The sequence below is a fragment of the Neodiprion lecontei genome, chromosome 3 (assembly GCF_021901455.1).
Source record: "Neodiprion lecontei isolate iyNeoLeco1 chromosome 3, iyNeoLeco1.1, whole genome shotgun sequence".
Taxonomy (NCBI): domain Eukaryota; kingdom Metazoa; phylum Arthropoda; class Insecta; order Hymenoptera; family Diprionidae; genus Neodiprion; species Neodiprion lecontei.
Window position 1 is genome coordinate 11,101,511 of NC_060262.1, and position 19,152 is coordinate 11,120,662.

Consider the following 19,152-nt stretch of genomic DNA (forward strand, 5'->3'; position numbering starts at 1 on the left):
ACCATGGAAGACAGACTGTGCAAAGCTGAAACCGCGTTCGTAAAAGGAGAAGAAAAACGAGATTGGTTGCCTCAAATTTTCCCGAAAGTTCAAACCATCAATATGCTGGACTTTGACTGTCCGTCGCTTCAAACCTTGCAAAAAACTTCAGCTGTGTCCCTAAGATGTGACGTGCATGCAATACCAAACGCAATCTGTGCAGCACAAAACGTTTTGATACTTCAAAATTGGCTACAAAATCATCATATTGTTCGGATGGCGAGGGTGTACGATTTGTGTTACTGCGCAGAAGCGTCCACAAGAACGGTCCCGCATTCCTGGCGAATACATATATCATCCTGGTTATGATAGTGTTGAATAGAATTATTGTACTATCGTTGTGAAGTAATTGTCAACTGCACCCTAAAAATTGTACTCAATAAAACTGTTTTTTAAAGAACATTCATGAAATAATCTTACACCTTCACCTTCACCTTAGCTCTCAAGAGAGAATTTTTTTCAATACAAAGCTTATGTCAGATTCAACCTTGCTCCCCATACTTGACCGAGCTGTACCCAAACCGAGTTATGTTTTTCATTCCTAGAGCGATAGAAACTCAACACCGCAGATCCTTGGCTCTGAATGTATACTACCGCAGCTATCGGTCGACCTTGCACTCTGGTCTTGATTGAACACGTTCAGAATTTATCGTAGAGTTCTCATTACAGTTACGCAAACGCAGCTCGAAACCCTCTATCGTTGCTTAGTGGTGTTTGAAGTAGCATTTTCTTAGATTTTAAGACTTAATTCTAGTTGCAATCAGAAGGTACAAAACGTACGTTCGAATAACAGGAGGATTAAGTAGGTATACAAAATGGTTACACGATAGATGGAAAAATATTCATAATTTCAATCCTTTTTATTTGTTTATTGAACGTAAGACTTCCACAAGACAGTGGATATTTGAATGTGATACTCAGATTATACGTATGCGAATTCAAGTTGGCCGTACGGTCCGCCAAGATAGTGTAGATGCAACCGTATCTCCTTACTGGCTGTCGTCACCTTCTGGAACAAATCTTCATATTTTTGGAGGGCCTTGGTCAGTCGGTTCGGTAGAAAAATCGTGAAAGAGTCTACCAAGTCCAGAATGATTTTATCACCAAATTTTGTTCTAACCCGACGAACGCCGCTGACTCGGTTTTCGAAGTACACTTCGAGGTCCGAAAGCTTTTTCAAGGGCAAAAGTGTCTCCAGGTGAGCGACTTCGTTCAATTTTGAAAAGTCCATGATCGTTACTGTCGAGTTGTATGTGCTCAAAATGTCTTGTGAGTTGATTGAGGTCAGATCTGATTTTCAGCAGATGTTTTACTTCTCCAATATTCTTGATGAGCAGTTCTAGTCGTTTCTTCAATTCACGTTGTTGTTCCAGAGCACTTCTCATTTGCAAGAAGAACAGCTTTAGACTGGCGATGAAGTTTTCACTTTCGACTCATATAACGTTTCCCCACCACATAATTTGAAATTTGGTGGGGGTTAAAGAATGTCAAGTGGTTGATATCAAATACGTATGTTTGTGTATTCGCGCGCACCTTTTAGCATTCTTAGAGCGATAGTAACCCAATACCGCAGATCCATGGCTCCGAATGTACCGCGGCTATCGGTCGACCTTGCACTCTGGTCTTGACTGAACCCGTTCAAAAATTCATCGTTGAATTCACATGGCAGTTACAAGCCAAAAAGAATGTCACGTGGTTGATATCAAACCGGCATCCGAGTAAGTGAAAAACAATTCTCAAAACCATTAATTTTGGAATGTCGCGTGGTTGATAACGTGGAAAAGGAATGTGGGGTGTTCAATGTTACACATCAGCAGTCCTACCGTGGGAAAAGCATGTGGGGTGGTTGACGTTACACATCAGCAGTCCTACCGTGGGAAAAGAATTTGAAGCGGTTGATGTTACACATCAGCAGTCCTATCGTGGGAAAAGAATGCGGGACGGTAAAAAAGTTCTCGTCCCTGTTGCACCCTCTACCGTTGGCAGACGAGCACTAAATAAAGACTTTGACCTTTGTTCGGTAAGATTGTCGGTAAAACAGCACGATTTTGACCTTCGACCGATAAGAATTGTTGGTAAAGCAGTGCGATATCTACCGTTGACCGATACAACTGTCGGTAAGGTTGCATGGTTTTGACCTCTAGTCGGTACGGCAGACTGTGACGTCATCGCGGAAAAAGGTTGAGTCTGGGGATAATGTCGGTAAGTGTCGGTAACAGGAATCTGTAAGTAGAACCCGCCTTGCTGTGCTACTCGCGCTCGTTGTTATATTGCACTCAATGCGTAAGGCATTTATTATGCGTATAGCCACGGGTAATTTGGATTTATGATTCATGCCACCCCCGAAAAGATTCGGCTTGAAACCAAACAATCGCCCGATGGAATCCCGTGGTCTAAAGTCCACCATTTAGTTACACCTAATTTTGCTATGCAGCTTATTGATATTAGCCTTTAGACTGATCGCAATATCTTTAGGTAGAGTCTTCTACAGAGAATTTTTAATATCCTCAAGTTCATAGCTTCCCGTGAGTATTGTAAAAACATCATTATCGTCTCTATTCGCTCCTTTTATGTAAAACTTATTGCAACCCGTGTCAATATTGGAGATTGAATTGAACGCCAAGAGCTTGACAAGCCCGAGAACTTGTGACGTTTTCGAATGAATGCTCACAGAGCACTCCAGGAGCGAGTTTTGTGTTCGAGTGGAAACCGAGCAGGTTGAGTGTAGTGACCGCATGTTCGAGTGACGGTTGAGATACTAAATTTTGATTGGTCTATGAACAAAAATCTGCCAAGACAGCAGGGGTCAGAGCGGTTCGAGCAAAACAAGTATGGCAGAGCCATTTCATGAAGTACGAATAATCGAGGAGTTAAACTCGTCACAGAATTCCGATGACGTAGAAGATATTTTATTATTGCGGAATATCGCCAATAGAAGACGCAAAATTCCGCGCATCCAAAATTACATCGCTGACGTTGTTAGCCACTATAACGATAAACAAGTACGTGCTCAACTTCTTCTAAAAGTGCACCCTTGAAAATAGTCGGGTACCAATTTTTATCAAAATCTTATTATCCTAGCGTTGTTGGCAATCGGTCAAACATGACTATACGAAAAGTGTCATTTCGGACGTTAATCGGTTAAGTGGCAGCACCTGAGCCTGAAGGAGAGTTTATTATAAACGATGAAGCTTGGCGTTTAGGTGTATTAAAACGTAATTTTCTGGCCAGGCAATACATGTAAATGAGGAGCTGAATTTCAAAAGGGTATCTTTTTTATTTAGTTTTTATTTCAATACAAGTAAAAAACTGTCTACTCTAAGCTATAATTTTTTTTGTTATTTTTTTTTTGATTCACGTGCATAGTGCTTGTGGTAATAGAAGCCGTGAGTTAATTTTTACCAAAAAATCTTTTTAACTCTTAGTGTAATTAAGGGGGTATTCTAGTGTAGAGGCATGAATTTGAGGTGTTTTTTGAAGTGCTATAAACAAAAAACAAAAAATATTTTTACCATCCATTTTTTTATCAGGCGTTTATTACTATTTCACGATTACAAAAAAAAAAACAAGTCAAAAAATACAAAATTGAAAGTGCTATGAGTTGTTGAAGTGGGGGGTACAAAAAAAATGGCGCGCCAATGTTGTCACGATTGCAAGCATTTTCAAAATCAGAAAAAAAAAAAAAGATTATTAATCTACATAAATGCAGCTATCGTACTAACTAAAAAAAAGTCGAAAAAATTTTTTTTTTGCCAAATTACGGCTGTCCGATAAAATAATACGTTTTTTTTTACTTTTTTGGACGTTTCTGAATTTTTAAAAAATAGTAAAAATTATTATTTCGTCATAATAATAGTTCGTGCGATAGAGACATGTATTGAGAAGATTCTCACCAAATTTCAAGTAAATCGGTTCAATAGAACTTGAGAAATCATGTCAACCGTTTTGAAAAATGTAGTTTTGAGAAAAACGCGTTTAAAGTTTCGAGTAAAATTACGCCCGATGTTAACCATTAAATGACATTTTATACTTACATTTCTTTAATCCGCGATTCCTGCTCCATACATGGGACCTTCCTCTAGTTCAAACAAATCATTTTCTGCATTCCTTTCTTCTAAACGAGCAGTTCGGGCTTCCTTGGAGGCGTTAGAAGTTCGGATTTCTGAACGATTAATCCGGGCATTATCTCGTTTGGTGGCGAACGCATGGGCTTCTGAACCAATGTCTATCCTCATCAGAGACATCATTTTCAAAATAGGAATGAAGCCTTCATTAAATATGGAAACTGCAATAAAAGTTGCAATTTCTACTACACGCAAGCCGGCATGTATATGTTTTGGCGCAAAAGTCCAAATTAATGAGTTCAGGGACTCATTGTTATTCTGGGTCTCAGAACCTAAGCACCGAACCAGTAAATCCTCTGACGATAAACTCTCGTAGATCGGCTTTATAATTTCTAATACTTTGTCAGACAGAGGCGGGTTTTCGTGGTCAAACTCTTCAGATGTACCTTCATGTGCAGCTTTTTGCTATTTACACCAGCTTTCTGCACCAGGTGGGCAATATAAATGTTGTGGATTATCATTTGTAGAACTATTATGATGGAAGGTTGCCCAAATTGCATTTTTCATGTCCTCTATAGAATCCGGATGCCGGCGAATCGCTAATCCATAATATAAAGACAATTTATTTATCATCTTATCGGTTAATTTCCCTGGACCTTTTCCGCCAATTCCTTTGCTTTTATTTTCATTTTTTGCTTTCCGCAATCTTGTACCCATTCTTTTCTGTATATGTCCCACGCATTCTTTTTTTTCAACAATTGGGTCACCATCATAGGGATCTATGTCGAATATACCCTTGAAAGTCTTAGTATCACCATCCCCAATATATTTGACATATTTTACTTGGTGTTTTTGAACTGATCCACCAAACATCTCGATAATAGCGTCAACTTCCATTTTACCTGCACTTCCTTTATGATTTATCGTACAAGATTCTTCATGGTCTTCATACCAATCATTGTACGCTTCAATATCGGAATGTTTTTTATTTTTCCAGACATTACAGCGTTGACAAAAGCTAGATTTGACAACTGTATCTACAACTTTTTTGGAGTTTTTAGCAACGAGTGTGGTAACCCCAAATAGAGAACTGAAACCTCTTTTCTTCCAGGTCCCATCTCCAGAAACCGTGAAATTAGTTGAATCAGCATTCGGATCAGAAGCTGAAATTAAATTTTTCTCTTCCTCAACAGCTTTGGAAATAATCAAGTTATAAACTATAGATGCAGCTGTATACACGTTTTCAAGACAACTGTAGTATGTGCCGATGGATATTCCTTGACAAATATCCATCATACTGCAGAAGATATTGATTCCTTCCCTTCCAACTCCCAAAAGTCTCATAGCGAAAACCATTTTTCTATTTATTTCAAATGATTTATTTACAAATGGAGAAGATGCTATATATTGCGGACTTTCACAACTGCATTGTACTGCAATTTTAAATCCCAGTCCACGATGAGCTGTCCGAGAAAATTTTATTTCATTCTTGCACGTAGCACACAAAACTAATGATGAAATAGCTGTGAAAACCAAGAAAAACTCCAAAATACAATATCCATAATTATTGGAAATGATCACTTCTTCATCATTAGATTTGCTTAATTTAGTTGCTGATGCACTTGTAAAACTAGTATCTTCTTCTACAGTAAATCTATTGCCCTGGAATCGCCGTTTCTTTGATCGGTCAGCACGAGAAGTACTACTTTTGGCGTGTTTTCGATCCATTTTAACTAAATTAAATTTCGAAAATTCACTAAAATAAAATATTCACTCAATTAAAATATTTCTCTTTTACTCAGAGCACGTGCATCTACGTTGCTGGAAGGTTAAAATTCAACTGTTGGAAACTGGCTGTTGATAAACACTAAGTGTATAAAACGTTCAAAGATCAATCGGGTAACCTTGAATTATATACACATATATATTATAATACGACTAGAATAAAAGGGTACAATACAAAAGTATGAATGTATAGGTATCTGCAACCGAAGGAGACCGCAGGTGGTCAGATTATCCCCAACGCCTTTTGTTCGATTCGTTCCAGCCGAGCCAGTATTGAAGACGTGTCACTAAAATAGCTATATTTCTGAAAATAATTGAAATTTTGACTTGTCCTTTTAAGGACACATTCTTGAAAGGTAAAGCTTTGAAAATATAAAAAAAAAAATCGATTTTTTCAAATTTCTACACTAGAATACCCCCTTAATATTTAAAATTAGAAAAAGTGCCCTTTTGATCCGAGTTTATAAAAAGATACCCCTGTGATCTAAAGTCATAGAAAAAAAGCACCCTTTTGATCCGAGGTGATGAAATAAAGTACCCTTTTGATTTAAAGTGACAAAAAATATACCCTTTTGATCAAAAGTTATTAAAGAATGTATCTTTTTATTTCGGGTGATTTAAAAAAAATTTTTTTCTTTATCTAAAATAATTAAAGATGTTTCTGGATTACTTGATTAAAATAATCATCGAAAAATATTTTCTTATCCAAAACAAACAAAAATTTTTCAACAAATTATTTATTTCTGGAAATAATAACATATTTTATAAAACCACTATGAAAAATTAACTATTGAAAATTAGAACAATTGACTATATAAAATACTGAATTAGAAACAATGAGTTATAATTTTTGAATTATAATTAACAAATAATTTAATGAACAAATTGTAAAACTATTTAAAAGGAATAACAAAACATAAAACACCGACGATGGATCATTAATTTTCCCTGCCTCCCGCATTTTCTACTACGCTATCTGAACTGTGTAACCCGATTTTTCTGGCAATAAACAACTTGTAAACCATATTCTCTGGCGTCATACAGTAACTAACCTCCTGACAGCACCACAGTGCACGTATTACACGCATCTGATGCTGGAGAGGAAAATCCAATATTGAATCTTTTTAAAAACACATCACGAAACGTGGATTCTTTGACTTTTAAACTTTCATTTTCAGTTGTGTTATTGTACATCATCCAAAGTTTTGTTATGTTTAATCTACATGATAAATAAATTCGTTTTGATTTGTTTCTTGAGTAATGACTTTCTGTTGCTGGCAATAATCTAATTAATTTAGCAACATTTTCCCGTTTTCTCAAATTTTTAGGAGATTTTGGATCTCCACCTCTATTCTTTTTTGGTACTTTGCCACGAAAAATTGTTTTACCGACAGTTGTCATTCTTTTTGCACTTACAGAGAAAACTGCTTGAAAGAGTTTTTTGCAAACGCTTATCACACGTTTATTTTTTTTATATAAATAAAAATGATTGCTAAATAATCGAGGCTTGGATTTATTTGAAGTAGCTGCATAGTTGATTTGAGTTGGCTTATTTGGACCCATAAGCCTGGTTAAAAACATATCTTGCGCAACTTTAGTTTTCTGATTATAAAAAAGTGTTCGACTTTGTAAAATCTCATCAATTGTCAAACTGGAGCATTTCAATTTACTTTTCGCAGGATGATGACATGGTGATTCAAAATCATGTCCTATTCGGTTTTTGTCAGCGTGATTAATAAAACAAAAAATCAATTATCGATTTCGATTTTCGTCAGAATAAATTGTATTGAAAAATATCATTTAATAAGGGTAAATACTGAGCATGTTGAGTCGATGCTGATTGCGGTCAAGCCCGTGTTTTTTTTCTTACTCCATTGTTAATTAACGACTCATTTACCTCATTTATTTTTTGTTTTGAGTCAACTTTTATCAGCTTCAATTAAATTATCACAATATAAATAAATTAAATCATATTAATAAGCAGAATGTTCCAAGAAGTAGACGTCACGATATAAATTCAAACTGAAGTGGATAAAAATAGGTTATGCAGTTTGTAGACAGGAAAACCGAGACTACGTGAAAACTTGTACTATTGAAGACAGCCGTGAGTGGCGCTTGTGAGGTGCGCAAAAGTAGAAGTTCAAATTTTTGAATTTTTACTTTAGAAAATTGATATTAATGATAAAAAGATTAATATTAACATTAATATTGATAATAATTTTTTATTTTAAATTAATACAAAAACATAAAAATAATAAAAAATATATAAACTGTAAGAAATGCCGAAATATTTATCAGCGTAAGTAAGTTATATTTGATAATCAGTGCAAAATTACGTAGAGTCGTAAGCAACAAGTAATAATGAGCTCAAGATGACGATGCTGTTCGTTTGGAACTCTATCGAGAAGTGATCGTCGCCTCGCTGGTCGAAGCGTCGATCCCTTAGCGATTCGTGGGGCTCACTAGCCCTTTTGTCCTAGCCACTTATCGCCTCAGATGAGCAGCTCGGGTGACCGTCGCCGAAAGCGAGACGTTGGTCTCAAGTGGGCCCCTTTCGTCAACACGAGCATCGAGAGAAACTGTTGCGTTCGTTGCGTTCAGTCGTCCATCCTGACGTACTCGCGTCCTCGCGAAGGTAGTATCTCGGGTCTTACGATGTTGCACTCGGTTGACCCGCACCCGTGGGAGACCGTGTGGATGTTCATGCCCCCCCGCGTGGCCATGCTTCGGGTTACTCTGCGCTCGTCTGAAGACATAAAACAACATTGAATAGCTTGCAGCGTTACCCCCCTTTTTCACCACTTAGCATGTTTTATTTCACGTGCAGTTTGTGTGCATAATCCAAGCTGGGCCCAATTAATCGCTTAATGCTCATTAAACGACTCATGCAACGATCATATTGATCCAACGATTCGATCATTTGATCACCTCGTCATTCCGGATCCGTGACCATCCGATCGTCCCCGACGACTGCGCATCAACACATATAATGCCAATCGTCACCCGGTCACCCCGTCATTCCGGATCCATGACCGTCCAACTTCCTCCAACGATCGCGCATTAACACATATAATGCCAATCGTCACCCCTTCACCCCGTCCTTCCGGATCCGTGACCGTTCAACTATCTCCAATGATCGCGCATTAGCTCGTATAATGCCGATCACCTCCCGGTCACCCAGTCATTCCGGATCCGTGACCGGTCGATAATTTATCATCCCCTGAGGACGAAACCTGGACGGGCTGCAAGGGCTCACCTTCCACGTTGCGCGTCTCAGCAGGGCCTGGGACCTGAAGCTCTTCCTCGCTATCATCCGACTCGGTGTCACTGACTCCTGTATTCCAAAGCTTTAGTTTTTCGCCCGGAACCACGCCACAGTACGGCTTCTGCGTGCGCTGAGCACCCTTGACGTCCTCGATGACGTACCTATCACGGTCTATTACCCTAGTGATTTGATACGGCCCAGCGTACTTTGGCAACAACTTTTTACTCGCACCATCGTTCGTACAGACAATACGTCTGGCTACAACAATGTCTCCGCAATAAAATTTTCTGGGAGCAGCTCTCTTTTTATTGAACCTTGCCTCTTGCTCGCTTTGATTCCGCCGCATAACTTTACCGGCTGCCTCTCGAGTTTCTTCTCGGTTGTCATCGTACCGAGGTTCTCCTATGCTATTAAGGATTTGTGACTCGACCGCATTGCGAGGTCTAAAACCCAGCAATAATTCCGAAGGGAATTTTCCCGTTGCCTTATTGACCGTGTTATTTAAACCCCAGAGTACTCGCGGCAAATCCTGATCCCATCTCTTTTCTTCACTCGAGCTAGCCGCTAACGTGCTAAGGATCGTCCTGTTATATCGCTCGAACTGGCCGTTCGCCTTTGGAGTGGCTACTGCGGTTGCTATGTGTTTGATACCTCTTTCCTTACAAAATTCTTTAAATTTTTTACTAGTGAACGCACTTCCTCGATCACTAATAATACGTTGCGGAAACCCGAATGTTTCACCAATGCTGGTTAACAGTCGTTCAATAAACATTGTCTTGGTGTTCTTAACCGCTCTCGCAAATACAAATTTCGTGAATGATTCTACCACTACGAGTAAATATGAATTATTGGTTGTATTCTACGAACGGTCCCAAGTGGTCTATGTGTACCGTGTGCATAGGCATAGAGACTTTTTCTATCGGGTTCAAATAACCTGGCCGCTTTCCGGCCGGTTCTTTGTTATAAAGGCACTCCAAACATGTGGCGACGTAACGTCTCACATAACGCCGCATCTAACCAAACCAATAGTCCGCCTGCAATTTCTCAAGCGTCTTTGTCACCCCGAAATGACCCATTTCGGCGTGGCAAAGTCTCACAATCTTTTGTCTCGCTGCTTTCGGCACAGCCCACTTGAGGCCGTCCGGCGTTTTTCTGAACACCCGGTTCTCTTTGAGCGCGTAATCAGATTTGATTTGTTTTTCCTAAGCACCTTTCGCTTCTCTGTTTAACACTCCGTGCACGTATCTTAATCGCGGATCTTGCATCAACGCAATTAACAACCAATCTCCGAGTTCGGTATATAATAACCCTACGTCCTCTATCTCTTTCCATTTATCATCGGTCCTGTCTTGGTTGCGGCTGAATGCGTCGACATATGGCATTTTCCTTCCAGCCCTATATTCAATGGAACAGTCGAATTCCTGCAATTGGATCCACCACCGCGCCACGCGTGGTAATAGATCCCGTTTAACAAAAGTCGCGCGCAACGCACTACAGTCGCTTACGATTTTAAACCGGACTCCTAATAAATAAACACGAAATCTCTGCAGACTGTTTACGACCACGAGCGTTTCGAGTTCATACGAATGATATTTTTGTTCCTCTTTAGTGGTCTGTCGGCTAAAGTAAGCAATTGGCTTTAAATCATTCTCGATTTGTTGTTGCAACAAGACACCGCCCAACCCTAGCTGACTCGCGTCCGTGTGTAATTCGATCTCTGCACTCTGCTTATATATCACTAGGATAGGCCTCGAAATCAGTTTTTGTTTTAACATATCGAAGGCACGCTGTTGCTCATCACCCCAACACCAAGCTACAGTCTTCTTTGTCAACGTAGTAAGGGGTCAAGCAATAACGGCGAAGTCTCGAATAAATTTTCGGAAATAGCTCGCAAGGCCGATGAACTGTCTCACACGATGCACGTTCGAAGGCACTTGAAAATTTTTTACGGCGTCGATTTTATGACTACCCGGCCGTATCCCTTGCTGGGTCACTTCGTACCCGAGGTAGTCGACCTTTGTTTCGAGGAATGTGCATTTACCCATATTTAGTTTTAGTTGTGCCTCTCGTAATGCCTGCAATACTAACTCCAGTGCATGCAAACCCGATGTGACGTCTTTAGATGGATAAGAATGTCGTCCATATACGCTAGGACAGAAATCTGACCCTTGAGCGGGTTTACTACTCTGTTTATCAAACGTTGAAAGACTGCGGGCGCATTTGCCAACCCAAAAGGCATTCGAAGAAATTTATACTGCCCGTCCGGTGTTACAAAAGATGTTTTCTCTATTGATTTCTCTGCAAATGGTATATGATAATACCCCGAGGCCAAATAAATTCGTGAAACAGGCGCTGCCCTGCAGACTGTTTAACTGATCTTCGATCAGCGGTAGTGGGTATCTATCTTTCTTCGTAATTGCATTTAACGCGCGGTAATCGACACACATCCTAATGTCCCCGTTCTTCTTGCGTTCTAGTAAAATGGGACTTGAAAACGGAGAATTCGAATCTCGCACGATATTATTCTCCTTTAACTCGTCTATAATCTTACTAAACTTTTCCCACTCTGAATAAGAGAGTCGATAAGGTCGACAAGTTACAACTGAATCGCTCTTCAATTCTATTTGAATTTCCGCGGCTTGAGTGGCCCCTAATTCCGAAATGTTCAGTGCAAAGCAGTCGCGGTACGAGTCAAGTAATTCGAATAGGCTTTTCTTTGTATCCTCTGATACACTAGGGTCGACTTTAACTTGATCTCTTGGAAGACCTTCTTTCCCTGCACTTTTAATTTTACAAACAACTCGAAATTTACTTTCGGCAAGCGACTCTGGTCTTGCTAACTCTGCCCTAGCGATAATTATTTCTTTGTGAATTTTCAACGATTGATCCGACAAATTAATAACTGGCAATGTTCCCGACTTAGTACTAATAAGGCATCTTGGGATGCGGTATTCTCTGCCCTCTTCGACTCGTACACTCAGCTCTATGTATAAATCACCAGAATAATTATTTTGCACCGCTACCTTAATGTCTGCTCCATGACGCGGGGGAATGATAGTCTCCTCCGCTGCCCTCAGAGTCACCTTTCGAGGTGGCAACTGCTCCATTTCCGGCAATGTAGCCAGCGACACGTCGAACAGCCGCAAGCTGCCATCTCTCTGGACCGTGGTGACACCAGGTAACCCCAAAAAGGGTTGTCCCACGATGAGCGGTACCCCTTGGATCTCGTCTGGGACGACAAGTACGTCCACTTGCCCCTCTGCCAGGTCAATCCTCATGTTCGCCTTGGTAGTGCCATACGGGCGAACCTCCTCTCCACCGTACCCTCGGAGGACCACGTCCGTTGGTTGCAGGTGTAGCTGCATCTTGTCCGTTTCGCGTTTCTTCAGAGTGACACATTCGCTCCCGCCATCGATGTACGCTCGTAAAAGTGTACCGTCGAGAATCGCGTCATACAGCCGCATATCCCCACTCTTTTGTTCAACACCGATACTCCGCACATTTTTCACTGTTTCCTCTTTCACCTTCGGACACTGCCGTGACATGTGTCCCACCTCGTTACAGCGAAAGCACCGCATAGTTGCCAGCTTGTTCGAAGGGCCCCCTGATGATCCACTTGGCCCTCGCTTTTCCCTTTCGTCGTTTCGCGGGACCCACTTGGGCTTCCACTTGTTATGGCCGCCCGAGTCTTGCCGTCCACGGTCGTTGTCCTTTCTGCCAGCACATGTGTCGACACGCTTTTCCGTTGAAGTATCTGTTTTGCTCAAAAAGATACGTAGTGCCTCGGGTGTTTGGAAATCGTTTTGCTTGATTGCGTTTTTCAAGGACTGATCGAAGGTTCCTTGCGCAATATAATCTGCAGCGTCTTTTCCTTCGATCCCACATGCTCTTACAAGGGCTGCTTTTTCGAAAAAGTATCGCATCATACTCTCGTTCTTTGTCTTCGTCCGTGCCAACATTACAGCAAGCTTATCGGGTAGCGATGTGTGGTCGGTGAATGCCTCGAGTAACTTCTCCTTCCACTCGGTCCAACTGAAGTCGACGGTTGTCAATCCGTCGTACCACGTCTTCGCCACACCTCGTAGATTCTGCAGCGCGAAGCTATTAACGGCGATGTCATCCCATTCGTGGATCTTTTTCAACTCCTCCACCTTCTGGATCCACACTTCGATCGTCTGACTCTTCTGTCTAGGGTCAAACAATGGAATTGACCGCTTGCCCTCCGTTGTCTTTCGCGGTCCGTGCTTCTCCGCGACGATTGTCACTGTCTCGATTAACTTTTGAAAGGCTCCCTGCCAGTCCGAAGAACGATCGTCACTAGGTGTGCATAGATCGATCGGTGTACGCCGCCGATAATGTCTGCTGCGAGATCGTCCCCGAGAGCGCTCGCGGCGAATCTCCGATGATCTCTCCTTTTCTTCGCGTCGTCTACGACTCGATCGCGGAGGCGGTGTATATCGAGAGGTTGTCTTACGACAATTAGATCTCGATCGAGATCTACGAGATCTGCCGTCCGAGCGACCCATCGTATAATAGTTTAACACATTCACGATCACTCGTACACTTCACACCGTCCTCACAGTAGTTGTCACACTATTACACGCACACCACAAAAGATAAAAACAAGTTCTTTATCCCACTTCTGAACTGTAAGAAATGCCGAAATATTTATCAGCGTAAGTAAGTTAAGCCCCCCGCACACGACGCTTGTTTTGCTGCTAGATTGCTTGCTAAATTTTGCCGCTGGGTTCCAAGTTGGCTGTGGCGCTGGGTGCAACGATGGCGCCCTCGTTGGGTTGGCTTCACACGATGCTTGTCGCTAGGCGTGCTGGCGTGCAGGGAGCCTAGAGAGAAAGTATAGGCGAATACGTAGTCCCAGCATTTCTAACCTCAACAGTACTATGGACGCTCGAGTGCAACAAACTATTGCGGCTGAAATAATTCGACGTAGGAAAGCAATTATCGTGTCAGCTGTAGTAACTGCTTTTAAACGTAGATATCTACTGAAACAACGAAAACGTAAATTGTGGAGTCGCGAGTGGCTGTTACGGCGTGATAGAGGACAGAATGTTCTAAATATGGTATTTCGTGAGCTCGGGTATGTAACCATATGATTTTCATTTTATTTATTATTACTTTTTTGGATTTTCAATTTTATACTTGACTTTTCAATGCATATTTATACTAAATTTTTGTTTAGCCCTGAAGATCCAGCCAGTTTCACCAATTATACTCGAATGATGGAAGATGACTGGAATGAGTTGTTGACACTTCTGACTCCGGCCATAAAAAAACAGGATACCGTTATGCGTCAAGCTATATCACCGAGGGACAGACTCATTGTGACTCTCCGATATTTAGCAACGGGCAATACGTTTCAAGATTTGAGCTACTCCACTCGCATAGCCGCGAACACAATTTCAAAAGTGATTGACGAAACTTTAAGAGCAATAGTAGAAGTAGTCGACTCAAAAGTATGGAATTTCCCATCATCGCCGGAGGAATGGCAGGTTATCGCTCACAAATTCGATACTTTATGGAATTTTCCTCATTGCATCGGTGCGCTGGATGGGAAACACATCAATTTTCGTCCCCCTCGAAGTGACGGATCGATTTGCCGTAATTATAAGGAAAAAGACAGCATTGTGCTTCTGGGTCTTGTCGATGCTGAATACAGATTTTTGTTCGTTGACGTCGGAAGAAATGGACGTATGCACGATTCTGCTGTTTTGCGTGAGAGCCCATTATGGACTAAGATCAACGATGGAACGTTGAACTTACCTGCTCCATGTGAAATTCCAGGCTTTTGTTACAAATTACCGTACGTGATTGTCGGTGACGACGCATTTGCCTTGAAACCTAATTTGTTAAAGCCGTATCCGGATAGAAACTTGACGCTTGACAAAAGAATATTCAACTACAGATTGAGCCGTGCTCGCAGAACTGTTGAAAACGCTTTTGGCATACTGGCAAACAGATGGCGAGTTTTACTTTCTACGATATCTCGCTCCGTTCAAAAAGTAGAGACAATAACTTACGCGTGTGTGCTTTTACATAATTATTTACTCAATAAATCTAACAATGATTCCAGTCAATGGTACGTGCCGCATAATTACAGAATCTCAACCCGCGTTGATAGTAATTGTAATGCAGTACAATTATCCGAAGGGCAGAATGCCTCCCTATTGGGAACTGACAAAATCAATGAGACATCTGGTGGTACATTTCAAAACTAAAACCGGGGTGTATCGCTCGTCGCAACGTAATGTTTAACATAGGAGGTTTTGATAAATTAAAGAAATAATGAACGAAGAAGGTGTGTTTACGTCTCGCAAACCATCTAAAAGAAGAATTGCATGTTCCGTACATGGTTGTGGAAGTTCTTTCCAAAAAAACCGTGAATTGACATTTCATAAGTTCCCTCAAAAAAATGCACGTTGGGTATACCAGAAAAATTTTTTCGGTAAAATGGAAAAAGTGGAGCAACTAAAAGCATGGAAGAACGCTTTGAGGATTGACTGTAAAATAAATGCTCACATGAAAGTGTGTTCATTGCATTTTCAACAAGAAGACTACATTTTACCGCAGAATATGGCAAATTTTGCAACAGTATCGATTTTATTGCCATTTCTACATCTTCGCTCAGGGGATTATTGTTGTTCGTGGATTTCAGACATTCGTGTTCCTCCAAAGAGCGAGCCACGTAATTCTGTAGCGTGTCTTTATACTTTTGCTTCCACTGACATTTAATATCAGTGCAAGAAAGTACTGAAATTTCATTTCTAGAAAAAAAAACACAACAGGGTAATTTCGAAGGAAGCTTTGTTTTTGAGCACAATTTGAGGTTATGAACGTACCTGGAACAGAACAGTAGTGCAGCCATAATATGTTTACATTTTTCGCCAAGTCCAGCTTTACACGAACACGTAATTGACTTAACTTCTCCATTTTTCCCCAAAATTCCGTGTATTTCATGAGGAGATCCACGCACATTTGACGTTTGAATACACGACGCCGATATCTCGAAAACGTCACTATCCTCTTTTACGATACCGCAATTTAGTAAATGTTTCGCAGCCACTAAGCGTTCACCCTCTCGAAAGTTTCGATGACTAGGAGTTGAACCAGACCATTGACAAATATCCTGAATAGTTATAACTACCATTGCCGGCCATTCATATTTATAACTTATATTATATTTACACGGTAAGCCTACTACTACACGGTTTTGACAGGCGACTGCACCCCGGTATGCTCCATATTGAATTAGGCCACGCCTCCATGTCAGATCCCAATATCTGAGAAATAACCGAAGCAGTAATGAAGCTCTAGAGATACGAGATAAATTTTGTGAATACTTTAATACTACAGGCATAGTGCCATTTCAATATACCGCTATTGAACGAGGTAACTATTAGTCGTTGCTCTACGAGCAAGTTCATAGTATTTATTCATTTATTGATTTATTTAATAGCACTGTGGCCGCGACTTGTATTTGTATTTGACAGTATTTGTACTATGTTTATACAGAAATAAATAAATACCATTACTGGTTTTATATTATTCGAATTTTGTTTGTGTACGAAAGACTTTTGAAAATATCTCTTTGACTAAGCAGCATCGACAATTGAAAAAAGAATCCCTCCAAAATTACACAGATTCTCGAGTTTTTGGATATTCGCCGAGGACTTCTGGGAAATTTCGAGAAATTCCGGAGAGTGTGAATGGCCAGAGTGTCGTCCGAAGTGCAAGCGACGAAGGGAACGATTATATTTTTTTACGACTTTTTCTCAACAATTATCGAAGCTGGTGTCAGAGAGAAAAGTTCGACCGAGAAAAATCCATAGTTCCTGAGAACTGTGAACTGTAGTTAATTTTTGTTCCTTCATCGATCTCGCCGCTTCGCGTTGACCTTAATTTTAGCAATTGGAGTAATTTTTAATGCTTACAATTATACATAAAGAATGACGTGAAATATTAAACATAAATAACGAAATGAAAAAACAAACAGGAGACTTATGGAATGGAATTTTTATAAAAGAAAATGAAAATCAAGATTTTTTGGTTGTCGGTGATGTCGAAACAGGTTGGTGTACTCTTTTTCTTTCACTTTCTAACCCGAATTTATTCCCCCTCGATCGAACAAGATTTTACAACGAAGAAATTGTCATGATTGTTGTTTTTCGATTTTTGAATTTTGAAAATTTAAGGAAAACGTGGAAAACAAGAATTTCCTTCGTTCATCATTTTTTTCTGGTTTGTTTGTCGATTTTTGAAATTTGAAAATTTAAGGAACACATGAAAAATGGAAATTTCTCATTTATCATTCCCTTCAGGCTTCTTAAAAGTTTTTTTTGCTTTTCTACGGAGATAAAGGCACGATAGGGTGTTTTTTTCGATTCTACAGATTCTGAAAATTTGACTTAAACGGAAAAAATAAAATTTTCTCTTGATTATTGTTTTCGTCAAAAAATGTTTCACTTTCTCACAGAGATAGAGGAACGATAGGGTGTTTTTTTCGACTTTTGAATTTTGAAAAGGAACACGTGGAAAATAAAAATTTCTCGTTCGTCGTTTTTTTATCAGGTTTTTAAAAATAGTATTTTGCTTTTCTACAGAGGTAGAGACACGATACATCGATATTCATAGCAAAATACAGTGGCTTATATTCGTAGTGCTACACATCAACCAGAATAAAATTCATATTTTTTGTTGTTTTTTTTTTATACATCAAGATCAATCACGTACAGGTATAAATTCGGATTTTTAGTTTCTTTTTCTCTCAATTTTTAACATCGATTTACGTACATTGCTTAAGGCTTCAAGAGCTGAGGTATTTTTTTTAATTTTTTGATCCTTGGTAGTCGGTAGTTTTGGCATTGATAATTAATTGGGTAACTTCATTCATTACCTCCAGCTTCAATTGTTCATCTCGAAACTGTCGCAGTAAGCTCCCCATGAATGTTAAAAATCCATCTACGCAGTCCGGAGTTGAATTTGTCGGAGGCGTGTTGATGGTGATAGGCGCATTTATTGAATCTGTTAAATTTTTTATGACGGTGGAAAATTCGTCACTGTCGTCCAATCGCGGATTCTTTCTTTTACGTTTTGCCGAAGAGCCTACTCCAGACGTCGAAGAGCTGGATTGCGAGGAACTATGAGGACGTGGAAATGTATTTTCTTGCAGGTGCTTGGCCGTTACTGATGAAAGGGATGATGAGCGACTCCTATGTGGAGATGGTGATGAATGTTTATGGATCTGCAGCAAAGTACTATTCGTATGCGACACTTGTATTGTCGAAGAAGATCCACAGAGATTCTCCTGCGCTCGAATCATCCCGGCAAGCTCTGTGATAAAAACATCTTCCACGTACTCATCGTTCTCGTAACAAGCTCCGTCTTCGGAGTTCTCTTCCATCATGTGTGTTGCTGTACCCTACAAACAAAAAGGCATGAGTTTTGCATTCACAAAGGTTTTTTTCATGTTTTATCATTTTTAGCATTACCTGACTCAGCGGCATATCGGACAGCGAAACCTGACTATCAAGAGAAGTCCTGTTTCTACGCGGGATCACGTAGGAATCGAGGAACAAAAGTTTTTCGTAGTACCACAGGCTCGGTTTATAAATCTGGAAATGTTTACATAAATGTTTATTATTGGTTATATTTTTTATTTAAGGTTAGTTTAGATTTTTTAGTTGAATAGTAAAGAATACTTACGTCATCGGTGCCAGTCCCGCTTTTTAAAGAGGATTTAACCTTTGAGTGCTCGATATTGAATTGATTTCGCAAATTATGGAATTTATTTGAGCACTCTTTTGTCGTCGACGCTGGCCTTAACCTCAATACTGCGTTGTTCACTCGATTAAGAGCCATGGTTCGAAGGTTTTTATTATGATAGTTCGGCGTATTGGTTGCATACAAACACGGCTCCTCTTTGTATGCGTCAATTAAAACTGTTATTTGCTCCGCGGACCACCTTTGCGCCATTTTTTAATG

General features: G+C 40.1%; 2 protein-coding genes across 4 annotated transcripts in view; one reads left to right on the plus strand and one right to left on the minus strand.

Annotated features, from left to right (window-relative positions):
* Positions 1-19,152, plus strand: part of LOC107228051 (zinc finger protein with KRAB and SCAN domains 8-like) — a 490,765-nt gene that overhangs the window by 216,539 nt on the left and 255,074 nt on the right. The window lies entirely within an intron of this gene.
* Positions 17,688-19,063, minus strand: LOC124293713. The gene is made up of 3 exons (XM_046735791.1): positions 18,874-19,063; positions 18,660-18,782; positions 17,688-18,589 (listed from the first exon to the last, which is right to left on the minus strand). Exons 1-3 carry the CDS (start codon positions 19,027-19,029, stop codon positions 17,996-17,998), a joined length of 873 nt encoding a protein of 290 aa, XP_046591747.1. The 5' UTR covers positions 19,030-19,063; the 3' UTR covers positions 17,688-17,995.

Excerpts from the sequence above, each read along its gene's own strand:
- LOC124293713 (XM_046735791.1), bottom strand. The coding sequence starts at position 19,029 with ATGGCTCTTAATCGAGTGAACAACGCAGTATTGAGGTTAAGGCCAGCG. Across the intron at positions 18,783-18,873 it reads GCGGGACTGGCACCGATGAC|ATTTATAAACCGAGCCTGTG; the intron begins GTAAGTATTCTT and ends AAACATTTCCAG. Across the intron at positions 18,590-18,659 it reads CCGATATGCCGCTGAGTCAG|GGTACAGCAACACACATGAT; the intron begins GTAATGCTAAAA and ends TTTTGTTTGTAG.